General features: G+C 49.9%; 1 protein-coding gene across 1 annotated transcript; it reads right to left on the bottom strand.

Moving 5' to 3' along the window:
• Positions 1-362: 362 nt before the first annotated feature.
• On the bottom strand, positions 363-7,009 carry QTRT1 (queuine tRNA-ribosyltransferase catalytic subunit 1). Its single transcript, XM_032311317.1, has 10 exons — positions 6,724-7,009; positions 6,485-6,553; positions 6,257-6,395; positions 3,937-4,015; positions 3,741-3,856; positions 1,558-1,696; positions 1,232-1,307; positions 1,013-1,122; positions 837-924; positions 363-739 (listed from the first exon to the last, which is right to left on the bottom strand). The coding sequence occupies exons 1-10, from the start codon at positions 6,964-6,966 to the stop codon at positions 587-589; spliced, it is 1,212 nt and encodes a 403-aa protein (XP_032167208.1). The 5' UTR covers positions 6,967-7,009; the 3' UTR covers positions 363-586.
• Positions 7,010-17,175: the final 10,166 nt, after the last annotated feature.

Below are 17,175 nucleotides of genomic sequence, written 5' to 3'. Positions count from 1 at the left end.
TGTGATCTCTCTCTGTCAAATAAATAAATAAAATCTTAAAATAACAACAACAACAGCATAAGCATCTGCTAGATCACACCTACTGTCACCATCACTGTGTTTACTGACAGCAAAATTAAGCCATGCGTCAAGAGTCAAGGCTCAGAGCAGGAGCTCCGGAGCCAGGGGCTTCCTCTCAGTGGTGACCTTGGACAAGCTACTTTCCCTCTCTGCCTATTTCCTCACCTGTGGAAAGTTGGGGAACAAGTACCCACCCTCAGGCTGGCTGGGGGGCCTGAACCACAGGAAAAAGGACGCATCTCCTGTGCTGGAGTACGTCCTACATGCCAGGCTGCGCCAGGTGGTTTCCATAGAACAGCTACTGCCAAGGTCACTTATTATTATTATCAATGGGGGGAGCGGGGGAGGGGGGCTGGAACTGGACACAACATGGCAATGACACATTGGCCACAGGGACACTCAGAAGAAGAGGACCAAGACAGGCCACCTTCCTGAGAAGGCACAGATAACACTCTAAATTAGAATAATAATAAAAAAAATCCTTCGGTACCTCCCAGTCCCTCCCCTCCCGCCCCCCAAAACCAGATCAACTCAGAGTGATCCCCACCGAGGCCAGGGCTTCAGTGGCCCAGGTGGGACAGAGGGTGGGGTCCCCGTACATGGTGCCCATGAAGTCCCGGACAAAGTCAGGGAAGCGCTTCTCCACGATGCTGGCCCTCACGGCGCTCATCAGCTGCAGCTGCGGGGGGTAGGGGAGAATGTCAGCCAAGGTATCAGCCAGGGGGGCCCCAGGACCCTCCCCAGTCCCGCCCCCAGGGCCTGGCCCACCCAGGCACCTGGTAGGCAATATTGTGGACGGTGAGGTGATGCAGGGCGGCCGTGTTGTCGCTGTGCAGCAGAGCGTGCAGGAAGGCCCGGCTGTGCCTGTGGACAGGAGGCTGGGGCTCAGCCCCGCGGCGTCCTGCTGCCGTCCATACCCTTCCCCAGCACCCCCGGGCCCAGCTTCCCCTACTTCTGGCAGGTGGGACAGGCACAGTCGTTGTCTATGGGCCGGAAGTCCTTCTCATACTGCTTCTTCTTCAGCTGCAGGTTCCCGGTGGGCACCAAAGCTGAGCCAAAGCGCTGGGGGAGGGGTGGACGAGGGCAAAGGGGGGGGTGTCAACCAGGTCTTCATCCGCACCGTCCCCCCCACCCTGCCCCCACCCCGTCTGCCCCCTGCCCAAGGCCTCACCGCCGTCCGCGTGGGGAAGACGCAGTCGAACATGTCACATCCGAGAGCCACGCAGACCACCAGATCGGTGGCATAGCTGAGGGGACGGCCGTGGCAGGAGGGAGCAGAGAACCTCGCGCCCTGCTCACACACTCAGGTCTCCCCCCGCCCTGCAGACACCCCGACTCTCCGGACACGGGGCCACCTTCCCCCCGAACCGCCCCTAGAGGAAAGCCGCGTCCTCCTCCGGTCCCCACCCCCCAGGCAGCGCTGTGTCCTTCCAGCAGGAGTGCCCAGGAACCTGCTCGCTCCCCACAGGTAGGGCCGGGTTCCCTCCCTCCACATACCCGACCCCCATCAGGTAGCGCGGCTTGTCCTTAGGCAGCCTTGAGGTGCTCAGTGCCACCATCCTCCAGAACTGGCCCTTGCTCTCGCCCCCGCTCAGGCCCCCGATGGCGAAGCCCGGCACGTCCCTCTTGGTCATCTCTGGGGGTACAGGGCAAGGTGAGGGGCCACCAGGCAAAAGAAAATACGCCTCCTCCTCAGCAGCCCCGGGGCAGACCCTGCCCAGACATCCACAGTCCCTCGGGAAGAAAGGGGGGGGGGAGTGTCTGTCTGTCTGTCTGTCTGTCTAAAGGTTGCTGGTGGTCTCAGCTCCCATTTGTTGGGCGCCTGCCGCGTGTGACGCCCCCCACCTTCTGCAATCCTCAGGACAGGCCCACGGCCTCTGCTCCCTTCACCGACACCGAAGACGGCACCAGGTATATTTTGAAACTGAGCATTTCCCAGATTCTAGAATCTAGAACATCCCATGGGCTGGGTAATAGTCTGTCCTCAAACTCTGTAACGTTTCAGCGGCCAAACATGTAGAGACTCCCACCAACTGGGGTAAATAACCCCACAGGTCTGGGCTGGCCACCAAAGGAGTTAGGTGCAAATTTCCAAGCGTTCTACATTTTAAAAGTGGGCCACTAGGCCCCAGAAAGGCAGCTCTGCGCCATTGTTGGGGTGTTCAGGGTCTCGACGCTGGCCCGAGGCTGCATATGCCAGAGGCTGTATTTGAACCCAGGTCCAGCCTCCGAGCCCAGTTGTGTCTGGGGCCCCAGTTGCCTAGTTCCACCACAGGAGGCCACAGCATTGACAAAATGGACCCAGTCCAAGAGTCAGTTTTCAAAGCTGGAACAAGCAGCCGAATCTACGGGGTAGGGGGACCAGTTGTTCAAATGTGGCCTCCCAGCCCCTCCCCACGGACCCTGATCCAGTCGTGGGGAGAAGCCAGACGGCACTGGTACAGGCGAGCTTGGAGCATTTTAGAAGCAGCATCAGTGTGGCGGCAAACCGAATCTGCTAGGGCAAGACCAGCGTGGTTTGTTGTTGTTTTTTTTAAATGAGCGAACAGAGAATGCCAGGAAATGTTCCACACGTTAAGGCTAATGTTTCCTGAAGTCTTGGTTTCTGCTTTCATCTATGTCCACACATACTGAGCTGTGACAGGAAATGTGTCTCTGCCTTGGGGGGTGGGGGTCTCTGTTAAAAAGACTTACTGGACTGGGAGCTGGGCACAGCTTGAGAAGAAAAGGAATTACGGCAAGGATGTCCTGCATAACGGTATACACGGATGCCAGGCAGAGGCCCAGGACTTTGGACAGACTTTCCTGTTTATCCTCTCACTTCGACCCATGACATTGGGAACATGTGCCCATTTTACAGAGGCAAAAAGGGAACCTCAGAGAGGCCAAGCCACTAACCCAAGGGTGCACAGCCATGAAGCAAGAGATCAGAGGTCTGGATCCGGCCAGCCAAACTCTAGGACTCAGAGTCTTGCCTGTGACGCTTCATTGCCTTTGAGTCCTCATTTCTATCTCCCTTTTGTCTCCATGGCCACGGCCTTCGTGTAGGCCTGTCTCTCTTCCCCTGGGCAAATACTCCGGACTCCTTATGGGCTTTCTGCTTCCTATCCTACAGGGATATTTTCCATGATGCCTCTTGGTCGCTGTCACTCTCCCACTCAACAGCCCTCCATGGCTCCCCAGTACCTCAGTGAGGTATCCCAGGGCCTCCCATGTCAGCACAATGCCCTGGGCCCCAGCCCTCACTCTGGACCCTGGGGAGGAACCAGCACCTGCACTGGTTAATGCTGTGGGTTCTACAGCCCGAGAACTGGGTCTAAACCCCAGCTCTGCAACATCCAAGCTGCGTGGCTTTGGGGTAAGTGACTGTACAGCCCTGTGCTTCAGGTTCCTCTGCTGTAACCTCGGGAACCTGGGAGTTCCCACCTTATAGGATGGTTATGAAAACTCTGGATCAATCCGCGACCAGCCCACGGTGTAGCATCCAGTGAACAGCCCCCAACCGCCAGCTGTTGGAATGACTATCATTCGGTAAACATTCTAGTCTGTTCTGCCCCCGGGCCTTTGCTTCAGCTATTCCTTCCACCCCTCAATAACCACCATGCACACCATCACATGCCAGGCCCATGGGGGGCCCTCAGTGATGGACAAGCCCTGGATGGAACAGCGCATGGGTCTACCTTCGAGGCAGGTGGTCCGGAGATCCGCGTCTAGACCACCCTGGATGATGGCAAAGAGGTTTTGCTTGTCTGGTCGCTGATGGGCTGCAATGCACCGGTCCAGCCAGCGGATGGACCTGTGAGAGGGTCCAAGTCATGAGCCGTAGGGGAAGCGGACAAGGCTACAGGACTAGGATCTGTTCCCTGACACACACACCTGTACATAGCCTCCTCCACGCGTGGCCCTGTCACAGTGCTGCTGACCACATCATCTAGTTGCATGATGATGTCCGAGCCTGGGGGGGTGAGACAGAAGCACCATCACTGGGGAAGCCTTCACTTCCTGCTGGGGATAAGCTGGACCTTCGAAGTGCCGCCCTGGGTCTTGCTGGCTTCCACACAGCCCCCTAGTCTGTTCATACAACAACCAGAGGGAGGTTTTGAAAATACCCATCGGATCTCGCCTCACCCCAGCTGAAACCCTGCCGGAGCACGGGGAATGAAATCCCACTCCGGCAGAATTAACCTTCGAGAGCAAAATGTTGTGTATACAAAGCAAACCGCCCTGGTGTGGCAGGCAATGGGACTCCGGGAGCCCAGGTGCCCATCCACAGGTGTCTGGCTCAGTAAGTCAGGGTCCAGCCCTTAACACAATGTTCCTTTCCCACAATTCCAAAATCTAGAAACTTCTCAAAACCAAAGACTTTATCTCATGCCTACGGCATATCTAATTTGGCAGCAAAACCCAGGACAGTCATTATCCCAGGATCCCAGGACCCTGAGATCATGACCTGAGCCTAAGGCAGAGGTTTTAACCCACTGAGCCACCCAGGCACCGCCCATCATCTTTTTTTAATGGAAAGAGGGAAGTTTAACAGGGTGCTGCCCAGACCTACCAGGACACTATGTATGTTGCATTATCCTTCTAAAATACTACAATTCTGAATTAACCTGAAGAATTTCAGATGAGGGGCTGTGGATTTATATGTGTTAGAAAAGCTCAGGGGAACACTGCCAAGACACATCATTCCAGGAAAAAAGCACAGTGCACCACACAAACCAAAGATGGGCCAATTTGAGAATCAATATGGATCGATTCAACTGAAGAAATTGAGACACATCAAATACATCTAAACCCATGGTTAAATAAACAAATGAGCAAAAAACCAACCAACTTACAATTATATGGTCATCCTAAAAACACTAAAGATTCATTCATCCCTGCTAGAAGATGCTAAGTAATCAATCCATGAGAACTAGTAAATAAGGAAAAGAATGAATCCCACTTTCCCTATATAAACTGAACTACTTCTTCTCCCAGGAGCAGGTGAGGGACGTTTTTCTTTACAGAAAAAACCTGGTTGGGGCGCCTGGGTGGCTCAGTGGGTTAAGCCTCTGCCTTTGGCTCAGGTCATGATCCCAGGGTCCTGGAATTGAGCCCAGCATCGGGCTCTCTGCTCAGCAGGGGGCCTGCTTCCTCCTCCCCCTCTGCCTGCCTCTCAGACTACTTGTGATCTCTCTCTCTCTCTGTCAAATAAATAAAATTTTTAAAAAGAAAAAAAGAAATAACCTGGGTGATAGATGAAGGCCACTTTGGAACTCCTCATGGCATGAGAGTCCCAGGCAAAGAGCACGATGGCTCCCAGGGAGATCCCAGCAGAGGTCAGGCGCTCCCTGATGGAAATACACACGCTGCGAAGCCCTCTAGCTACAGGAAACCAGAACCTAATTTGCACAAACCTCGAGATCTAACTACCAACTACAGTAAATCCAGAATGCAGAAGAAGACTGTTACATGCACGGTAGGGATGCGATCAGCAAAATTCAGACCCTGGGACACCTTACGAGGGAAAGGAACTCATCTCTTGAAGGAGCAAATTTATGAAAAAAATGAACGAACAAATGAATGAATGATGAATGAATGAATGAATGATGACTGAATGGATGAATGAATGAATGAATTGGCATCCAATGGGGAGACGGAGCCCCACCTCCAACCCCACTCTGCCTCCTCCCTCAGCAGGGCTCCGCTTGGGATGCTCTGCCTCTCCTCCTGGTCCTCCCCTCCTCTGTCCCAAATAAATAAATAAATAAGGTCTTTTCAAAAAGGAAGACGACAGGAAGGAGGTACAGCTAGAAACTACATAATGTGCACTATATACAATATATACCACAGAGAAATGGTCATTGTTTTTATCAAGGGATGAAGGATACTGATATAAACAGAAAGGACAGAAGGCTTCCCCCTTTGCCCCTTTGTTGCTCTCATTATTAATCGTTGCCCCACTAATTTGCCATTTAAGAGAAAGAACAGCTTTAGAGATATGATAAAAGCTCCTACATGCCACGCACTGTGTTAAGGGATGAACAAACATTACGTCATTACTTCTGTGAACTATCCTCACTTGAGTTGGCTCCTCTGAAGCTCAGGCAGGGGGAGTGACTTACCCAAAACCGAGCATCCCCTAAGGACCCGGCCCGCCTCACCTCCCCACTCTAGAGGCAAGGCAAGAGCAGGTGGCCCAGGATTCGCTCACCTAAAGCGTTCTGGATTTCCACCGACTTCTCGGGGCTCAGAAGGGTCTCGTCGCCATCGTAAGGGGAACGGAAGCGGACGCCCTCCTCCGTCACCTCGGAAAGGGACACCAGAGACACCATCTGGAAGCCGCCGCTGTCCTGAGGGAAATCCCACCGCAGGGCTGTCACGGGGGGTGGCGCCCTGGGAGCCCAGGCGCCCTGGGATCCCGGCCCCGACTCCACCTCACCGTCAGTAGATTGTGGGGCCAGTTCATGAAGCCGTGGAGACCGTGGGCTTTCTGGATCAGCTCGGGGCCCTGGGTCAGGAGAAGAAAGGAACAGGTTAGTGGGGAGCGCTACCCCGAGGGCTCATGTTGGAGGGCAGGCCTGGCCACCTACGGTCCCCGCCGCTCCCTCCTGCCCGTGCCTCGGAGGTGCCCGTACTCCCCACTACCTTCATCTCCCCATCAAGGCAGAACCGACCCACCGGCCTCAGACCCAGATGATAGGTGTTGCCCAGGCAGATGCGGCAGCCCAGAGCGTCCAGCTGCTCGGCCGTGATGCCCTTCATAGTGGCCTGCGTGCCCACTGGCATGAACACGGGAGTGGCTACCGGCCCGTGCGGAAGCCGTAGCTCCCCTGCCCGGGCCCTGGATCGGCTGCACTCCGCCACCAGCCGCATGATCCGCGGGGCCGACTCCAGAGACGTCGGGCTGACTGCTGCCGCCATTTTAGCTAAGGGAACCACGTGGCCACTGCATCACCCTGGGCGGCGCCATGTTGATTAAAGTCACGTGAGGCAAGCCGCGGGCGGTCTCTTTGGAAGCTAGTGCGGGAACCATGGCAACGGACGCCAGTACGCTAGTCCCAGCGGAGCGGCTAATTAGTTCCCACCGGCTGTGTCTGGTTTGTCCCACCGACACCTAAATATTGTTATGGATTCGAATCCTACCCCGGTCACTTCTCTGCTCTACAATCAAAGCCTCTCTCCACGCGTTAATTTTCTCCTCTATAAAACGGGGCGAATAATAGTGTTTTTGTATTAAAAACGTTGTGAAAGGGGTGCCTGGCTGGATCGGTCGGTAGAGCATACCACTCTTGACCTGGGGGATTTAGGTTCAAGCCCCACACTGGGTGTAGAGATTACTTAAAATCCTTTAACAAATCAATAGAAATAAACTTTGTAAAGATTGAGAAGCATGGATGTATAGAGATCTTAATAAGCTGCCTTGCACAAGCTTTTGTCTATCTTGCCCATTGATTTGTCCCAAGAACTTAGAACAGCTCCTAGCACACAGGACGTGCTCCATATACATTGGTTTATACGATGAGAACAAGAATCCCAGATTTATAGAACAGACTCGAGACTCAGAACCTAGCCACATTTATACGTTCATTTATTTATATGTTCATTATACCTACTAGTGCCAGCCTTCACGCCGCACAAAGATGAGAGAGGCTGGGTCATGGATTTATTGAGTACTGTGTCCTACTAATACTAACAAAATATTATGTGTTATATTAATTATTATTGTTGAAAATGGAGCTGATATCTGTCCCAGCCAGCAGAGGGCAGCATTGCCCCAGAATCCTTCCGCTCAGTGGCTCACTGGCCTAAACTGCAAGGATCTGAGCAAGCTCTGACCTTCAAAGAGCCTTGGGCTAATGATGCCGGCTTTTCTGAGCGGTGGACAGTCTTCGCTGAGGCCAAGGCCTGAAAACGCCCAACCATGAGGGCCACCCCAGGGCCTTTGCACTAGCTATTGCCTTTACCTGCAATACTCTTCCTTTCTGATTTTCCCATGGCTGGCTCGTATTTTACCAGTTGCTCCTGGCTTCCCCAATTTTAATAACGCTCCACCTGTATCATGTTGCTTGTAACTCTGTATCACTCTGTATCATGTTGTTTGTAACTCCTATGGTGCTTGTAAAACCTCTATACATCGACAGTGCTCAAATTTGCATTTTCAGTGTAGTCCTATCTCATTGAACTCCCATCTCCTCTTTACAGATGCCTCCTTGACATCTCCACTGGGTGTGTGTCCATACTCAAACTCCAGATGTCTAAAACAAAGCTCCTGATTGTCCCCCCAAACTAGCCTATGTCCTTCCATCTTCCTCTTCTCAGTAATGGCAGCTCAATCCTTCCAGGAACTCAGACCAGAAATGTGTGGGTAGTCCTTGAGCTCTCATTCTGACCCAGCCACCAGCATCTCTTACCTGGATTATTACAGTAAATGGCTCACTGGTCTTGTGGCTTCTGTTCTTTACTCCCTATACAATACACCTGAAGGTATTTTAAAGGACATGCTTTCAGCATTTCACCATTATGTATGATATCTACTGTAAGTTTTTGGAAGATGCACCATATCAAGTAAAGAAAGGACACTGGAGGGCACCTGGGTGGCTCAGACGGTTAAGCATCTGCTTTTGGCTCGGGCCCTGATTCCAGGGCTCTCTGCTGAGCAGGAAGCCTGCTTCTCCCTCTCCCTCTGCCTGCCCCTCCCCCTCTCCCTCTCTCCCCTGCTCTCAAATAAACTTTTTACTAGTTCATTAACAGATTTTTGTTGTAAATAAATATTTATTGTATGCTTTTTCAGTATCTGAGATAGCCATATTATTTGGCTCATTTAATTTAAAATGTCCAATGACATAAATTTATTTTATTTACTAACACATTTATTTCCATTCCTGTATAAGCCCACCTTGGTCATGGTATCTTTTTATATACTATGGCATTTGACATTAATTTTAATTAATATTTTAGTAAAGCTTTTGCATCCCATCTGTTTTAAATTATATTGGTCCCTACTCTTCCTGTCTTGTACTGTCTTTGCCTGAGTTTGGTGTTCAAATGCCTATTTGCTGGAAGAAATCCTGCGAGATTGGAATTACCTCTTTCTAGAATATTTTATCGGTCTTGCTTGCATATCCATCTAGTTATGTTGTTTTCACAGAAGAAATATCTGTAGCTACTGATTTAAGGGATTGTTTTGTTTTGTTGTTTAATTTTTAAGATACACTCTATGGCCAACATGGAGCTCCAATTCGGGACCCCAAGAGTGATCAAGAGTCACCTGTTCTACCGACTGAGCCAGCCTGGCGACCCACCTTGGTTCTTGAAAGACAGTCTCAGGGCACCTAGGTGGCCCATTCCGGTATGAGGCAGCCTCTTGATCTCAGTTCAGGTCTTGATCTCAGGGTGCTGAGTGCCAGCCCCGTGTTGGGCTCCACGCCCAGCCTTGAGACTACTTAAAAATCATCATGACATGGGGCGCCTGGGTGACTCAATGAATTAAGCGTCTGCCTTCGCCTAGGGTCACGATCTCAGGATCCTGGGATGGAGCTCCACATGGGGCTCTCTGCTCAGCAGGGAGCCTGCTTCCCCTCTCTCTCTGCCTGCTGCTCTGCCCACTTGTGACCTCTCTCTCTGTGCCAAATAAATTAATAAAATCTTTTTGAAAAAGAAGAAGAAGTAGGTAGGGTTTTGGGTGGCGGCGGAAACGTGGGGAGCCGGGCCAGCCCGGCCAGCGTGCCCTCCACTTCTGCGAGAGCGTCCGCGGAGGGGTCTCCAGGAGCAGAACCAGCGGATTTTGTCGCGGCTGCCGGGCTGCAGGGCGGTTCTCGCGGAGCCCGTGGCGGCCCCGAGCTGGGCGCAGTTCCGGAAGAAGTTGCAAGGGTGAGTGTGACGCAGGCTCATCCACGTGCGGGACCTGGCCTGGCTGCGCCTGCCCGGCAGACCTGGTCGTGACAGAAGTGACCCAGCCATCGCAGGGTGTAGGGTATGAACTGGGCGCGGGTTAGCGAATAAGCGAATCCTGTGCCTATTCCATCCGCGGTCATGATCCCAGGAGCGGCAGACGGCTCGAGGTTCCAGGTGTTGGACTATGAAGGGGAACAGGTGGCGGTCACACTGGATGGCTACTTAGAAGTTGACCCTCCCTAACAGGTGGCTGCCTCCCTGACCCAACCGCTTTACCTAACCCCATTTCCTTCTGTTTCTCTAATCCCAGACTGTGCTTTAGGGCCCCTTCTTCTCCCTTAGCCCTGGTTACAAATTAACAGGTATGTTTAAAATTCTAGGGAAGAGGGCGACTGGGTGACTCCGTGGGTTAAGCGTATGCCTCCGGCTCGGGTCATGATCCCGGAATCCAGGGATGAGTCTGGAGCCCCGCATCAAGGTCACTGCTCAGGGAGGAGCCTCCTCCTTCCTCCGCCTGCGGTTCCCTCTGCTTGTGCAATCTCTCTCTCCCTCTGACAAATAAATAAATAAAATCCTAAGTAAAATAAAATAAAATTCTTGGGGGAACAAAAGAACTAGGATCTCAACCAAAATGCTATTTCTTGTGATCTTACTGGTTTCCTTCTTTCTTTTTTATTATTTTTTTTTTAAAAAGATTTTATTTATTATTTGCTTAACAGAGACCACAAGTAGGCAGAGAGGCAGGCAGAGAGACAGCAGGATCCCCGCTGAGCAGAGAGCCCCATGCGGGGCTGGATCCTAGGACCCCGGGATCATGACCTGAGTGGAAGGCAGGGGCTTTAACCCACTGAGCCCCCCAGGCACCCCAGTTTCTTTCTTTCTTTCTTTAAAGTCATTCTTTTTTGTCATTTTGCAATTTTATCTAATGTGTCTCGGGTGGATTTCTTGTAATTTATCCTATTTGAGATTCCTTCAAATTATTGGATCTGGTGATCAGAGCCTTTCCATAATTTTGGAAATGCTCAGTTGTTCTTTAAAGAGCTGCCCTTGGGGCGCCTGGGTGGCTCAGTGGGTCAAGCCGCTGCCTTCGGCTCAGGTCATGATCTCAGGGTCCTGGGATCGAGTCCCGCGTCGGGCTCTCTGCTCAGCGGGGAGCCTGCTTCCTCCTTTCTCTCTCTCTGCCTGCCTCTCTGCCTACTTGTGATCTCTCTCTATCAAATAAATAAATAAAATCTTTAAAAAAAAATAAAAAAATAAAGAGCTGCCCTTGCCCCAAAGAGCCTCAACACAGGGGGCTGAGAGCAGGACAAGAAATGCTGAGGTGTTACCCATCCTGAGAAGATAACCCCCATCTGGGGGCTAAGGGTGAACCAACCTTATTCACCTGGGTGCGCCAGTCTGACCCGGAGTTTCCATCTCGCTGAACTGGTAGAAGAAACGGAGGCAAAAATATCAAATACCAGAAACACTCACTATTCTAACTGAACCATCTCATAGATTTTCTTGAATGGTTCCTTCCTCATTTACTGTATGCCCTTGGAACCTTCCAGAAATGTTCAATGGTTCTTATTTTAACACTTTTCACCAGTTTCACTGGGGAGGGGGTCTGCGAAGATCCTCATGCTAGCATGCGGGAAAATTCCCTTTTAATATTTTTTGATGTTTCTGTTTCCCATTCAGATATCAAATACATTTGAGGGGTGCCTGGCTGGTGCAGGCAGTAGAGCATGCAACTCTTTTTTTTTTTTTTTAAGATTTTATGTATTCATTTGACACAGAGAGATCACAAGTAGGCAGAGAGGCAGGCAGAGAGAGAGAGAGGAGGAAGCAGGCTCCCCGCGGAGCAGAGAACCGATGCGGGACTCGATCCCAGGACCCTGAGATCATGACCTGAGCCGAAGGCAGCGGCTTAACCCACTGAGCCACCCAGGCGCCCGAGCATGCAACTCTTGATCTCGGAGTTGTGAGTTCAAGTCCCACGTTGGGTGTAGAGATTACAATTCTTAAATACATTTGAAATATACACATATATCAAATCATTATGTTGTACATTTAAAACTAATACAGGGCTGCTTGGCTGGCTCCATTGGTAGAGCACAAAGCTTTTTTTTTTTTTTTTTTTTTTTTTTTTTTTTTTATTTTAAAATTTATTTCAGAGAAAGAGGTGCAGAGCCTGAGCAGGAGGGGCAGAGGGAGAGGGAATGAGAATCTCAAGCAGATTCTTTGCTGAGTGCAGAGCCCAAGTGGACCTGGATTCCATGGTCCTGAGATCAGGACCAGAAGTGAAACCAACTGTGCTCTCCAGGAGCCCTGGCGTGCAACTCTTGATCTCAGGATCATGAATTCGAGCCCCACATTGACATAGATTTTACTTTAAACAAATAAACAAATAACCAAGCAAATAAAACCAACACAATGTTATATGTCAATTATATCTCAATAAAACTGGGGGGAATCACTTAGCAAATATGAAAAAGGTTAAAATGATAAATTTTATATTTTAAATATTTTTCCACAGTAAAGTTTGTTTCACAGTACAAATTTATTTCAAGAAATGAAAGTAGGCATACATACACACAAAAATACAACAAATACAATGAAAAATTTGAAAACAGAGGAGTGTAATAAGCTTTACTGAGGATTCAATTTTCATTAAATAAGCTTATTTAAGGTTTTATTTTATTTTTTTTTAAGATTTTATTTATTCATTTGACACAGAGAGATCACAAGTAGGCAGAGAGAGAGAGAGGAGGAAGCAGGCTCCCCGCGGAGCAGAGAACCCGATGCGGGACTCGATCCCAGGACCCTGAGATCATGACCCGAGCCGAAGGCAGCGGCTTAACCCACTGAGCCACCCAGGCGCCCTATTTAAGGTTTTAAAATAGATAACATGGGAGCCTGGGTGGCTCAGTGGGTTAAGCCGCTGCCTTCGGCTCGGGTCATGGTCTCAGGATCCTGGGATCGAGTCCCGCATCGGGCTCTCTGCTCAGCAGGGAGCCTGCTTCCTCCTCTCTCTCTCTGCCTGCCTCTCTGCCTGCTTGTGATCTCTCTCTCTGTCAAATAAATTAATAAAATCTTTAAAAAAAATAAAATAAAATAGATAACATATGGGGCACCTGGCTGTCTCAGTTGCAAGAGCATACAACTCTTCGTCTCAGGGTCATGGGTTCGAGCCTCACACTGGGTGCACAAATTACTTTAAAAATAATTAATATCTAAAATAGATAATAGGGGTGCCTTGGTGGCCCAGTACTTAAGCGTTTGTCTTTGGCTCAAGTCATGATCCAAGGGTCCTGAGATCGAGCCCCATGCTCAGCAGGGAACCTGCTTCTTCTTCTCCCACTCCCCATGCTTGTGTTCCCTCTCTCGCTGTCTCTCTCTGCCAAATAAATAAATAAGAATCTTAAAAAAATAAAATAGATAATATATAGCCACGTCTTTTTTTAAAAATGAAGATGAACTGTATGCTGTGAATTATCTTTCCCACTCATGTCCCCTGTCAAAACTGTTCTCATCCCTATTAAATAATGGTTAGTATTCATTCTCGTCTATACTCACACTCATCAGCATATGTTAGCAAATATGTATTTTCTTCCTGTTGCTGCTGTTGTTTTTGATTGATTCATTTAGATATACTATGGGTTTTTTTTTTCATCATCTACAAAGCTTTAATACTTCAATACTTTTTACAAATGGAGCCTTTGAACTGCCATTTTCCACTCGTCATAGATCATTCTCTCCTGGAATTACCTCATAGATCATTCTCTCCTGGAATTACCTCAACAACATTCCCAACATTATTATTTACTCGAAATGTAAACTTCATAATAGTTATTTGATAATTTGATAGCAAAGCAGGAACAGCAGGAAGCCTGCTTATCCCTCTCTTTCTGCCTGTTGCTCCCCCGATTGTGGTCTCTGTCAAATAAATAAGTAAAATCTTTTTAAAAAATCATTATACCACACATAGTCCTTTGATCTACTTTATGTTTCCTAGAATTACGTGTCTAAGATTTATTTGTGTCTTATTTAGTTGTGGTCCATTCTTTTCTTCTGCAAATCAACAGACCATCAGGTATTAGTATAAATATACCACCTTGTACTTATTCATTCTCTAGTCAATGAACTTGTAAGCTTTTCAGTGTCTTTTATTTTTTTGTTTTAGCTATTATAAATAGTTCTGCTGTGAACATCTGTGTATGCATCTCATTGTACACCTGTGAAAGTATTCTAGGAATAGACGTGCAAGGCCCTAGACAGAATGGATATTCAACTTCACTAAGCAGTACCAACTTTTATCGAGGTGATCACAGCAATCGACGACACCTACAATTGCGGTGTAAGAAAACTTCCTTGTGTCAGACAGTAAACTAACTGTGCCACCCAGGAACTCTAGTGTGCAGCTCTTGATTTCAGGGTCCTGAGCCCTACTTGAGTGTAGAGATTATTTTTATTTTTTAATATTTCATCTATTTTTTTGTCAGAGAGAGTGAGAGAGAGCACAAGCAGTGGGAGCAGCAGAGGAGAAGCGGGCTCCCTGCTGAGCATGGAGCTCGAAGCGGGGCTCGATCCCAGGACCCCCGGGATCGTGACCTGAGCAGAATACAGACGCTAAATGACTGAGCCACCCAGGTGTCCTGAGACTACTTTAAATGAAAAAAAAAAAACAAACAAATAAGGAATGTTTGTTAACTCTTCCATTTATCAGGGGAGGCTGAGTGGCTCAGTTGGTTAAGCCGCTGCCTTCTGTTCAGGTCATGATCTCAGGGTCCTAGTATCAAGTCCCCCATCGGGGGCCTTGCTCAGCAAGGAGCCTACTTCTCCCTCTGCCTCTGCCTCTCTCTCTCTCTCTCCATCTCCCATGAATAAATAAAATCTTTAAAAAAAAAACACCTCTTCCATTTTCAGAATTCTTCAATTCTGCCAATCAGGTGTGTGTGAAATAGTGTCTCACTGGGGGTTTAGTTTGCATTTCTGTGATTCTTACTGAGGCTGGACATGTCTTCAGATGTTGGAGCCATTTAGTGATGACTTAATTTGGTAGCAGCATTCAACATGGGTGAGCTGCTTAGTATTTCCTTTTTAAAATTCAGTGCTTTGAATGTATATGATGTTTTATATATATATATGTATATATATATATATATGATACATTCTTTTTCTAAAAAGTTTTAATTTATTCATGTGAGAAAGAGAAGGAGGGAGAGATAGCAGGAGCAGAAGGAGGGGCAGAGGGAGAAGCAGGCTCCCCGCTGAGCAGGGAACCCAAGGTGGGACTTGATCCTGGGATCCCGGAATCATGACCCTAGCTGAAGGCAGATGCTTAACCAACTGAGCCACTCAGGCGCCCAAAACAGACCACATCTCAGGTGGTGATGAGTGCCGGGGAATAAAGAGGGCAGGGGAAGAAAGATTTGGGAAGTGACTATTATTAAGTCGTCTCTACACCCAATGTGGGGCTCGAACTCATGACCTCAAGATCAAAAGTCATATGCTCTACCAGCTGAACCACCCAGGTGCCCCTGGGAGGTGACTATTTTATTTTATTTTATTTTATTTTAAAGATTTTATTTATTTATTTGTAAGAGAAAGAGAGAGTGAGAGCGAGCACAGGCAGACAGAGTGGAAGGCAGAGTCAGAGGGAGAAGCAGGCTCCCTGCGGAGCAAGGAGCCCAATGTGGGACTCGATCCCAGGACGCTGGGATCATGACCTGAGCCGAAGGCAGCTGCTTAACCAACTGAGCCACCCAGGCGTCCCGGGAGGTGACTATTTTAAGTAAGCTGGTCAGGACCAGAATCACCAAGAAGGTGACATGAGAGTTAAGACCTGAAGCAGATCTGGGAGGAGCCATAATAAGATCTGAGAGAGAGAGGGGCGCCTAGCTGGCTCAGTTGGTGGAACGTGACTCTTGATCTCTGGATTGTGAGTTCGAACCCCACGTTGGGTATAATTACTTCAAAACAAAATCTTATAAAAAGAAAAGAAAAGCTCTCGGAGAGAGCATTTCAGGCAATGGGAACAGCGGGAGCAAAGGTCCTGAGGTGGGAATCTGTCTGGATTGTTTGCAGTGCAGCGGGGAGGTCGGTGTAGCTGGAGGGAGAGAGGGAAGGAAGGGAAGATGAGGGTGAGAAGGTCAGAGCGTGAGGCTCTGCAGGGCCTCTGGTTCTCAAAGAGGACTTCGGCTTCCCTCTGAGCCAGACAGGAGGGTGGGGTTCCTTACCAGAGCGTGAAGTGAAGCAAGCTCTTTCTATCACCAAGAGGTAAATTGGGAGTGTGGAGGCGGGGTGCAGCTGAGATTCACTGACATCTGCTCTAGGGGTTTGAGCGCTGCTCAGCAGGGAGGCCTGGGGGCGCCAGAAGGCCACCACTATTCGAGAGGCGCTGGGAGTGAGGCTTCAGAACGCTGGACAGCGCCGCGCGCGTTGCCGGGAGACCAGGGACGCGGCGGCTCTGGGGGCGGAGCCTTGGGCTAGCGTCCTTTCCCCAGCCGCTGGCTGTGAGAGCCGGGCGGGAGACACTTATGGGGGCAGGGCAGAGGGCGGAGCCTACAACAGCGCCCAATTGGAGTTCGCTGACGGCACAGAGGCGTGGCGTCTCGTGGCAGGCACTGCGGGGAGTGGCTCTCGTAGAACACTTCCGTTCCATTTGGGGTCTGGTGATTGGGTATAACAGGGGAGGACGGCCGACCTAAAGGCGAATAGAACGTGGCTGGGTAAGGGAAATGTTGTCAGAGGCGGGGCCTGAAGCCGGCCTCTCCGCCTCTCGCGTGGAGGTTCTTGCACAGGTTAGAGGCGTGGCTGGAAGGTCTTCCCACTAGATCGCCCAACCTCCCCTTCCCTGGGAACGCCACCTTCGTCCAGGAAGTAGGTAGTTCGCAGCCTCTTAGCTGGTACTGAGGTCTCAGGACCCAGAAGAGCAGAAGTCGGGTTTCTGGGCAGGGAATGGGAATCCAGAACCACTGAAAGAGGAGTTGGGGATTCCGAATACCCCTAACGTTGAGATAGAGTACTTGGAGGCCGGTGTTGGCGGTTGTCCCAGGAGGCTGGAGTGTGTGTTCTCTCCGGTTTATCCAGCCAGGGATAAAGGCTATCATTCCGTGATATTCTCACCCCCGCAGCCCAGTACCAAGTAGGCTGAGCTTAGCTGTCAGCTTCTTGGGAAACGCTGGGAAGGGCGTGGGCCCAGGACTTGCAAAAATGACTTCCGTGGCTTTTCTGCTTGTCTCAACCACAGAG

The sequence above is a fragment of the Mustela erminea genome, chromosome 1 (genome assembly GCF_009829155.1).
Source record: "Mustela erminea isolate mMusErm1 chromosome 1, mMusErm1.Pri, whole genome shotgun sequence".
NCBI classification, from domain to species: Eukaryota; Metazoa; Chordata; class Mammalia; order Carnivora; family Mustelidae; genus Mustela; species Mustela erminea.
This window is presented reverse-complemented; position numbering and strand designations above follow the sequence as displayed.

Excerpts from the sequence above, each read along its gene's own strand:
- QTRT1 (XM_032311317.1), bottom strand. The coding sequence starts at position 6,966 with ATGGCGGCAGCAGTCAGCCCGACGTCTCTGGAGTCGGCCCCGCGGATC. Across the intron at positions 925-1,012 it reads GCCTGTCCCACCTGCCAGAA|GCACAGCCGGGCCTTCCTGC; the intron begins GTAGGGGAAGCT and ends TCCTGTCCACAG. Across the intron at positions 740-836 it reads TCCACAATATTGCCTACCAG|CTGCAGCTGATGAGCGCCGT; the intron begins GTGCCTGGGTGG and ends TACCCCCCGCAG.